The 10,329-nt window shown below is 57.5% G+C and overlaps 1 protein-coding gene across 1 annotated transcript; it reads left to right on the forward strand.

Moving 5' to 3' along the window:
- The first annotated feature begins 1,585 nt into the window (after positions 1 to 1,585).
- HIPK4 (homeodomain interacting protein kinase 4) lies at positions 1,586 to 10,051 on the forward strand. Its single transcript, XM_055412137.2, has 4 exons — positions 1,586 to 3,000; positions 7,249 to 7,605; positions 8,481 to 9,329; positions 9,872 to 10,051. The coding sequence occupies exons 1-4, from the start codon at positions 1,792 to 1,794 to the stop codon at positions 10,049 to 10,051; spliced, it is 2,595 nt and encodes an 864-aa protein (XP_055268112.2). The 5' UTR covers positions 1,586 to 1,791.
- The last annotated feature ends 278 nt before the right edge of the window (positions 10,052 to 10,329 follow it).

Below are 10,329 nucleotides of genomic sequence, written 5' to 3' on the forward strand. Positions count from 1 at the left end.
CAGGGGCGGAGTGGGGGGTGGGACAGAGAAAGGAGTCTGTTGAGGTCTGGCCTGAAGGGGTCTTCTGTGCAGGGAGACAGCCCAGAGTCAGGAAGGCCTTGGTGTGGGCCTGGTGGCGGGGGGTGGGCGGTGCGGTGGGGGGAAGCTGTCCTAGTTCTTCAAAATTCCCAGGGGCCTCTGAGCTGGGGAGGTGTCCCAGCAGAGCCCAGGGACCCCTGTGCTGGAGACGCCACGTGTCTTGCGGGGGGGCCCCTCCTGCCAGGACGACCCCAGGAGCCCTAAGAGCAGAAAACGCTTGCTACCCCCTGCCCTCTGCTGGCCGCCTCCCTGCCTCGAGAGCACTCCTGCACCCTTGCTTTCCCTTTCCGGTCTGGCTGGTTTTACTACCCGGTCCACCCCTGCCCTACCCAGGGAGGCCTCTCCTGGTCCCCTCTCCAAGCTCCTGGGTTCAGAGCCTCCACCCCGTGACACCTTAGGCCTAAGTCCCAGGATTGTCAGCCTCTATTGGGGCTGGGCCTCAGCTCCCAGGGACCCCTCCCCACTCAGGATCTAAGCCCCCACCAGGGCCCATTTCACTGAGATGTCCCAGGTAAGCTGTCCAGGTGTGACTCTCCCAATGCTGCCGCTATAACCGCCACTCTACTCGTCACGTCTCCACCCTCCCATTCCAGAGAAAGAAGGGCTGTGCCTTTGAGTTGTCCCAATGACTATGCGTGTGCGCCTGCTCAATCACTTAGTCATGTCCGACCCTTTGCAAACCCATGGACTGTAGCCCACCAGGCTCCTCTGTCCATGGGATTCTCCAGGCAAGTATACTGGAGCGCATTGCCATTTCCTCCTCCAGGGGATCTTCCTGACCCAGGGGTCAAACCCATGTCTCCTGCAATTGGCAGGCGGATTCTTAACCACTAGTGTCACCTGGGAATCCCTGGGTTGTCCCAGTCCCCTCACTTACTCCATCACCTTCTTCCTTCAAGCTGACACCACTTGAAGGAAAGTCTCTCCTGGGTCCACATGGGCCTCCAGTGCCTGTCCGCATCTCTGCACACCTCCCCTGACATCTCCTGGACACTAGGAGGCGGTGTCTGTGGTACAGAGCTACATATATATATATATATATATATATAGTGTAAGGATGGTTCATGGGGTCGCAAAGAGTCGGACACGACTGAGCGACTGAACTGAACTGAAGGATCAGATAAGGCTTCTAAAGCATTCAATATGTGTTTTAATGTTTCAGTGTTAAATTTCCTAGTCTGCTCCCCCGAACTGCCAATCCATGCTTCTGTCCGGGCCCTGTCCTGTACAGCTCCCTCCTTTGCCCATAACCAGCCAGTCCCATGGCCTGGCCTCCTGGCCTCCTGAATGTCCCATTCACCTGCCTCCCCCGCCTCTCCCACCTGGACTCTGCTGCAGGCTGGGGGCTTCCACTCTTGCCCCCTCCAATCCACTCTTCTTCCCACAGTAGCTTTCTGACACTCAAAATCTGACCCTGGGGAGTTCCCTGATGGCCTAGTGGTTAGGATTCGTCTCTGTCACTGCTGTGGCCTGGGTCTGATCCCTGGTTGGGGAACTGAGATCCTGCAAGCTTTGAGGCCAAAATTTAAAACTAAGTAGCTAAATAAAATTTTCAACCTGCCTTCCTCATTCAAAGTCTTTCTGTGGCTCCCCAGGGCCCTTAGTTGTTGTTGGTGTCTAGTCACCAAGTCGTGTCCAACTCTTTTGTGACCCCATGGACTGTAGCTCGCCAGGCTTCTCTGTCCATGGCATTTCCCAGGCAAGAATGCTAGAATGGGTTGCCATTCCCTTGTCCAGGGGATCCTCCCAACCCAGGGATCAAACCCACTTCTCTTGCATTGGCAGGTGGATTATTTACCAGAGCCACTGGGGAAGCCCAGTGCTCTCAGAACAAGATCCAGACTCCTTAGCCTGGCACTCAAGATCCTTTGCAACCTGGCCTGGCCTTATTCACGCCGCCCCCTCCCCAGGGCAGCCACAGGCAGGGGCGGGTATTTTCCAAACACAGACACACCCACAAATCCCCCAGCTAGGGACACTTGCAGCTCCTCACCTCTGTTTAGGAATGTCCCCTTGCTGTCTGCCCAAAGCCCATGTTCAGGCTCCCTTCTCCATCGACCTTTCACCTCTCCAGCTGCTGTAGGGTTCCACCCCTGGGTGGGGGAGGGGGCCCTACCTGCCACCCCATCCCCCCATTCCAGCCAGGGGCTCAGGTCTCCAACAACAGAACCAGAGCCACTCAGCAACGCTGGAACCCATTCGGGGGGGCCTGGGGCCCCTCGTCCCAAGCCGGGAGGGCTTTGGGGGAGGGGTGCGGCCCCTGGCAGACTCGCCGTGTGGCCCAGGGGTCTGGGGGTTGCCAGGGAGGTGGGGGCGAACCTTGCAGGGCAAGGCACGAGTGTGGTCTTCTTTCCCCCACTTGGGGCACCTCGGGGCCAGCGTCGGGGCAGGAGGCCTCGGAGGCAGAGCCTGTGGGGCGGGGGTGGCGGCAGGGCAGCGTCTGGAGGCAGGGGCACCATGGCCACCATCCAGTCGGAGACTGACTGCTATGACATCATCGAGGTGCTGGGTAAGGGCACCTTCGGGGAGGTGGCCAAGGGCTGGCGGCGAAGCACGGGTGAGATGGTGGCCATCAAGATCCTGAAGAATGACGCCTACCGCAACCGGATCATCAAGAACGAGCTGAAGCTACTGCGCTGCATGCGGGGCCTGGACCCCGAGGAGGCCCACATCATCCGCTTCCTCGAGTTCTTCCACGACGCCCTCAAGTTCTACTTGGTCTTTGAGCTGCTGGAGCAAAACCTTTTCGAATTCCAGAAGGAGAACAACTTCGCACCCCTCCCCACCCGCCACATCCGCACGGTCACCCTGCAGGTGCTCCGGGCCCTGGCCAGGCTCAAGGAACTAGCCATCATCCATGCTGACCTCAAGCCTGAGAACATCATGCTGGTGGACCAGACCCGCTGTCCCTTCAGGGTCAAGGTGAGTGTGGCCATTTCAGGGCAGCAGGTCCCCTGCTCCTGTTCTCACCCAGCTTCCCCCGGCCCTGGGGTCTCTCCTTGACTCTGAGGTCTCCCTGGGTCCCCCCTCCCCGCCCTGAGGTCTCTCCCTCCTTGTCCACAATGGTTCTCCCCACCTCCTGGTTCTGAAATTCCTCTCTCCCCAATCCCAGTCCTGACACCCTCTCCCTGCCAGTCCTGAGGTCTCCCTGTCCTTGTTCCGTTCTTAGCTCAGCTCTCTGGCCTGGTCCCATCCCTGCGACATTCTAGTGGGGGAGACAGTGAAAGTGAAAGTGTTAGTCTCTCAGTCATGTCTGACTCTTTGTGACCCCATGGACTGTAGCCTGCCAGGCTCCTCTGTCCATGGGATTTTCCAGGCAAGAATACTGGAGTGGGTTGAGATTTCCTTCTCCAGGGGATCTTCCCAACCCAGGCATTGAACCTGGGTCTCCTGCATTGCAGGCAGATTCTTTCCCATCTGAGTTCTAGTGGGGGAGATAGAGTCTCCAAGATAAATGAGCAAAATAAGATATGTGAACGAGAAGGAGACAAGATGAAATCAGGAGGAGGAGGATGTGGGGTGGTGATGAGTGAAACTTCAGGCTCTGTGGTCAGGGAGGCCTCCCTGAGAAGGTGACATTTGAGGGAAGTTTTGAAAGAAGGAGGGAGCTGTGTTGACATCTAGGGGAAAGCATCTGGGTAGAAGGAGCAGCCAGTGCAAAGGCCCTGAGGCAGGAGTAAGTATATGAAAGTGTGAAACTGAAGGTGTTTATCACTTCTTGGCCTTTTGGCTAAGATCAAGTGTAAAAGTGTTAGTCGCTCAATCATGTCTGACTCTTTGTGACCCCATGGACTGTAGCCCGCCAGTCTCCCTTGTCTATGAGATATTTTCAGGCAAGAATACTGGAGTGGGTTGCCTTATCCTTCTCCAGGGGATCTTCCCAACCCAGGGATTGAACCCGGGTCTCTTGCATTGCAGGCAGATTCTTTACCATCTTATATATAAATGTGCATGTACAAGTGTGTGTGTTTGAGGAGCAATGAGGAGGCCAGCGTGGCTGGAGCAGAGTGACTGAGGGGAAAGAGGGAGGAAATGAGACCAGGGAGGGGATGGGGCGGGGGCATACGGGGCCTTGTGGGCCTCAGGGAGGACTTGGGTTTTATTCCGGGTCCGGTGGAAGCACTGGAGGATCCTGGGCTGAGGCGGGGTGTAGCCTAACGCAGGTGCTCATGGGCTCCCTCTGGCGGCAGGAGGGAAACTGACGGAGGGGCGGGAGCAGACAGGGTGGTCCAGGTGGGTGGGGTCAGTGGGAGGAAGAGCTGTGTGTATTGGGGGGGAGTTCCGGGTAGATGCTGTTTATTTTGGTCACCCCCCTCCGCTGGCGGGAATCTGAGTTCCTGACCAGGGATTGAACCTGGGCCTCTGCACTGAAAGCACGGAGTCCTAACCACTGGGCAACCAGGGATGTCCCTCTGGGTAGATTTCAGAAGAGGTTTCGGTACGTCAGAAACCAACACTACGTTGTAAAGCAGTTTTCCACCAATTAAAACTATTATTTAAAAAAAGGCTTTAGAACAGGACTTGCTGGTGAATCTGATGTGACGTGTGAGAGAGGAAGTGAGGGAAGCTGAAAGCCTGTTGGCCTGAGTGACTGGAAGGACAGTGGCAGGATCCTTCATCGTGAGTTTGTTCATCAGCAAACATTTTCTGAGTGCCTGCTCTGGGCCTGACCCTGTGCTGGGCACCCAGGTACCTCCTCTGAGCTGTCACGGGTACTTGGACCCCCCCTCATCCCCACTCTGACCCTCTGTCTGCTTACAGGTTTGTTCCTCTCTGATGATGGGTCTGAACTAGGAGCCTTGTGAGGGCAGGGCCAGGGGCGTTTTGGTCACTTCTGTGTCTTCAGCGTCTTCCAGCGTAGCACCTTTGTGGAGTCAGTGCTAAATGAACGTCAGAGACACAAGGAGATACAGAGACAGGAAAAGGCAGATCATTCTGCCCCAACAGGTGGAGGGAGAGAGACCCAAGGAAGGAGAGATTCCTGCAAATACAGCAGGAGACAAACAGGACAGAACCACGACACCTGGTCCGCGTTGGCACCCCTGCCTCGTTTGTGGAATGAGTGAGTGAATGAGTTCAATGAAGGCTGACTGAATGATCGGGGTTATCCACACTTGCTGGGCTTCAGGCCTCAACAGTCTATGTTCAGAGTCCAGAGCAATAACCACCTGGTAACACTGCCTCCTGCAGATAGACGGTAGGGGATGGCTGAATGAAAAGCAGAGTAACTCAGGGAAGGAAACTGAGGGAGAGACTGACATACAGTCACGGAGATTCAGAGTGAAAATGGCAGACGGCCCCCCCAAGAGGCATGGCAACACACAGGGGTTTTCGGTCATTCACAGCGTGACTTCGGCAGGTGTTCATCGAGCACCTGTATGAACCGAGGGCCGGCGTGGGGTGTCAGCAGTGCTTGATGGTGAAAGAAGAGGACCTGGGTTGTGGGGTGGTGTCCTTCTAATGGGCCAGTGAGAGACAGAGATGAGAGATACAGACAAGCAATGAGGAGGCAAAGAAAAGAGAGAGACACCAACCCAACAAGAGACAGAAAGAAAGAGAATGACGGGGGGAAAAAGTCAATTCACACATTCATTCACTCTCTCCTGAGCCCCTACTGTGTGCCAGGCTCTGTTCCAGCCATCTAGGGATGCGGCACTGAATAGATAAAATCCTTGCCCTCGCGGGACTGATGTTGGATAGAAAAGCAATGAACTCCAGACAAAAGTAAAATACATGGTATGTGAAATGGTGTTAAGAGCTATGCAGAGGGACTTCCTGGTAATCCAGTGGCTAAAACTCCGCGCTCCCAGTTCAGGGGGCCCGGGATCTAGTTCCTGGTCAGGGAACTAGATCCCACATGCCACAACTAAAAGACCTCCTGTGCTGCTGCTGCAACTGAGACCTGATTCAGCCAAAAAAAAAAAAAAAAAAAGAGCTATGGAGAAAAACAGGGTTAGGGAGGTGAGTGCGGCTTCCAAGGTGGGGCTAGTGGTAAAGAACTCTCCTGCCAATGCAGGAGACATGAGACTGGGGTTCGATTCTTAGGTTGGGAAGATCCCCTGGAGGAGGGCATGGCAGCCTACTCCAGTATTCTTGCCTGGAGAAACCCATGGACAGAGGAGCATGACGCGCTACAGATCATAGGAGTCGCAAAGAGTCAGATACGACTGAGCGACTTAGCACACACACAGGGAGGTGGGTGAGAAGGGTGGGGTGTGCTGTTTTTGATAGGATGGTCAGCAGAGGGCTCCCTGAGAAGGTGACATTTAAATAAAGACTTAAGGTGAGGGAGGCAGCCACATGGACATCCAGAGGAAGAGCAATCTAGGCCGAGGGAACAGCCAGTGTAAAGGCCCTGAGCTGTGAGTGTGTCTGGGTTGTTCAAGGATTGCAAGAGGCTGGTGTAGCTGGTGCTGCGTGACCGTGGGGAGGGGACGAGGCAGATTGTCGGAGCCATGAGGGCCAAGGGATGAAGGCTTCGGCTCTTATCACAGGATGTGGTAAATCCACAGGACGATTCCGAGTAGGAGAGTGAGGTGATCTGACTCAGGTGGTCACAGGATCCTTGGAGCTGCCTGTGAGAATCAGATTGGAGGGCTGGCGGGGCAGGGCAGGGGTGGACAGGGGAGGAACAGGGAGACCAGCAAGGAGGCCCTGACGTTAGTCTGGTGTGTTAGTAGCTCAGTTGTGTCCGATTCTTTTGCGACCCCACGGGCAGTTGCCCGCCAGGTTCCTCTGTCCGTGGCATTCTCCAGGCAAGAATACTGGAGTAGGTTGCCACTTCCTTCTCCATTTTCTCCTCCAGGAGCCTAGGTGGGGGATGAAGGAAGACAGGACCAGGGTGGGGGCTGAGAATGGGATGCAGAGTGAGCAGAACAGATAGTGGATGGAGTCAGGAAGGTTTGCTGATGGACAAGGCATGGGGGAGAGAGAAAGAGACAGAGGTTAGCCCCCAGGGGCAAACGTTCTAGTGGAGAAAAACAGAGATCAAGAGACCAGCACGCAAACCAGAAACAAGGGCTGGAGGAGAGAGGGACATAAAGAGGAGACCAGGATTCAGAGGTGCAGCAGCAGACAGTCGAGCGGCAGATGCAGAAGGACCCCACCAAGAGATGCCACGGGAGGCTTACACAGGCTGCCCCTGCCCACCTGGCTCCCTCCTCCTGCCAGGTGATTGACTTCGGCTCGGCCAGCATATTCAGCGAGGTGCGATACGTCAAGGAACCCTACATCCAGTCCCGCTTCTACCGGGCCCCCGAGATTCTACTGGGGCTGCCCTTCTGCGAGAAGGTGGACGTGTGGTCCCTGGGCTGCGTCATGGCCGAGCTGCACCTGGGCTGGCCCCTCTACCCGGGCAACAACGAGTATGACCAGGTGCGTTACATCTGTGAGACGCAGGGCCTGCCCAAGCCCCACCTGCTGCATGCCGCCCGCAAGGCCCACCACTTCTTTAAGCGCAACCCGCACCCTGACGCCGCCAACCCCTGGCAGCTGAAGTCCTCGGCTGACTACCTGGCTGAGACCAAGGTAGGGGGGACAGGTGGGGGTGAGGGCAGTCAGTGTGGGCAGTCTGCTGCACCCAGAAGAAAAAAAAAAATCTAGGTTAGATCGCAGAGAGGACCGGAAGCTTGGCGGGGGGGCGGGATGCAGGCTGTGGGAGTTGTTACAGCAAGATGGATCTGAGTGAGACCCCGGGTGGGACTGGAAGTCAGGGCAGCCACCTCTGCAGGCGGAATCATCAGAGTTGTGTGGCAAGAATCTGGATGAGACAGCAGAGAGGACTGGAAGTCTGGGCCAGGCGTGGGAGCTGTCACAGGAAGAGAGGGGTCTGGGTGAGACCAAAGGTGGGACTGAAGTACCTGGCAGACTTTAATAACCCCTGGGAGAATGGTCTGGGCTTGACTCGTTGGAGGCCTGAGGGCTGGGATCAGATGTGGGGATCAGCTGTGGCAGCCAGAGGGGTCAGCATTTGATTCCAAAGGAGGCAGCCCTTCTGCTTGTTGCTGGCAGGGGCTGCACCCATGGCTCATGAAAGGACTGGAGGGCTGGGGCAAGAGCCAGCTCGGGTCAGTGAGAGCCCTGGGTTAAACAGGAGGACCAGAGGTCATGGTCAGCCATTCTTCCTGCAGCAGTAGGTGGGGTCTGGATGAGATTAGAGGGGGCCTCTCTTGACAGGGAGCAAGTGTGACCTTCCCGGCAGTAAAAGAGCACCAAGTCAGATCCCAGGCAGAATTGGAAGTCAGGGTTCCCGTGTGCAGACTTCATAGCCACGAGAGAGCTCTGGGCCAGACTGGAGGGCCGACTGGAAACTAGGCTGAGGGGTCAGATGTGGGCCCCAGAGTGGGAGAGCCTGGGGCCGGAACTCCATGCCCACCCCTGCCCCACCGTGTGTCCCCCACCAGGTGCGCCCACTGGAGCGCCGTAAGTACATGCTCAAGTCACTGGACCAGATCGAGACGGTGAACGGCGTTGGGGTGGCCAGTCGGCTGACCTTCCCGGACCGTGAGGTGCTGGCGGAGCACGCCGATCTCAAGAGCATGGTGGAGCTGATCAAGCGCATGCTGACCTGGGAGTCGCACGAACGGATCAGCCCCAGCGCCGCCCTGCGCCACCCCTTCGTGTCTATGCAGCAGCTGCGCAGCGCCCACGAGACCACCCGCTACTACCAGCTCTCGCTGCGCAGCTGCCGCCTGTCCCTGCAGGTGGAGGGCAAGTCACCCACCTCGGTCTTGGCCGCCGTGGAAGATGGGCCCCCCTACTACTGTCTGGCCGAGGAGGAGGCAGCCATGGGCCTGGGCAGCACAGGGGGCAGCGGGCCCTTCTTCCGAGAGGAGAAGGCCCCTGGCATGCAGAGGGCCATTGATCAGCTGGACGACCTGAGCCTGCAGGAGGCAGGGCGTGGGCTCTGGGGCGAGACCCATGCTGATGTGGTCCCCGACGTGCTGGCCCCGCTCAAGGCCGCCACCGTGGGCCGCCGGCTGCCTGAGTCCAGCCCCGAGCCCATCCTGGCCTTCTATGGCAGCCGCCTGGTGGGCCGCCACAAGGTCCGCAAGCCACCGGCAGGCTCCAAGTCCGATTCCAACTTCAGCAACCTGATCCGGCTGAGCCAGGCCTCACCTGAGGACAACACACCATGCAGGGCCAGTGGCTGGGCAGAAGGAGAGCACCTTGGGGCCTCTGCTGAGCCACCTGTCATCTCGCAGCGCGATGGGGATGGGCCGGACATCAAGGACATGACCATGGATGCTGAGGTGAGCTGGGGGTGGGGTGGGGGCGGCCAGGGTGCAGGTGATTCTGGGGTTGGGACTCAGGGAACCAGCCTGGCCTCCCACACATCTGAGTGACCTGTAGTTGGCTCAGGGTCCAACACACACTACTAGCCCACGCTCGGGATGTGATAAGGCTCAGCAAACAGTAAGACACTCATGTGTGACAGGGTTCAGCAAACATGAACCCATGTTCAGGCTGTGTGAAAACTCAGAACGTCATAATCCACATGTGGGGACTGATAAAGGCCCAGGACCCCGAATAAGACCGTAGCACAGCTCACCCGCCCCCAGGAAGATGGGACAGAGGCTCAGCAGACACTCCTTCAGGACACATTAAGGTCTCAGCAAACACCATTTAAGCCTCCAAAATGTCGAGAGGGTTCAGGATGTACAAAATTGTCCTCAGGAAGTCACAAAGAAGCAGTTGGGACCAAAGGAGTCCATGAGTGGGCAGGTTTGACTGTTTCCAGGGACGTGGGGAGGGGGCTTCCTGGGTGATGCCCATCTCTGCTCCTCCCCTACAGAGTCCAGGCCCTGAGCTCTTCGACCCCAACAGCTGTCCTGGGGAATGGCTGAGTGAGCCAGACTGGACCCTGGAAGGCCTCAGAGGGCCACGGGTTCAGGGGCTCCCCCCACGCCACACCCACCCACATGGTCCGCCCCGGGCCACCAGCTTTCTGCAGCATGTTGGCGGGCACCACTGATGGGTGACCCCACCCCTGCCCATCGCTGGGGGCTGCGCTGATGGGGCTGGCAACCCCCTCCTCAGAGCCATCCCCTGAATGGACAAATTATTCTTACAGAAAGATAGTTATCCAGAAATTCCCCATCCCCACTGCCGCCCACGGTGCATGTATGCACACACACCCCGAACACAGAAGGGTTTCGGGGTCTGACCTGTGGCCCCCTGGGCCAGAGGGATGCAAGAAGGGGGGGCTTCACCCTACTGGCCCTGAGCATGCCCTTGGCCCTGCCGCCTCTG

The sequence above is a fragment of the Moschus berezovskii genome, chromosome 22 (genome assembly GCF_049115385.1).
Source record: "Moschus berezovskii isolate FMDL1 chromosome 22, NW_MosBer_1.0, whole genome shotgun sequence".
Lineage (NCBI taxonomy): Eukaryota > Metazoa > Chordata > Mammalia > Artiodactyla > Moschidae > Moschus > Moschus berezovskii.

Bases quoted from the DNA above. Each gene is read 5' to 3' on its own strand.
- HIPK4 (XM_055412137.2), top strand. From the start codon at position 1,792: ATGGGTTGCCATTCCCTTGTCCAGGGGATCCTCCCAACCCAGGGATCA. The intron at 3,001-7,248 runs GTGAGTGTGGCC...TCCTCCTGCCAG, and splicing joins GCTGTCCCTTCAGGGTCAAG to GTGATTGACTTCGGCTCGGC. The intron at 7,606-8,480 runs GTAGGGGGGACA...GTCCCCCACCAG, and splicing joins ACTACCTGGCTGAGACCAAG to GTGCGCCCACTGGAGCGCCG.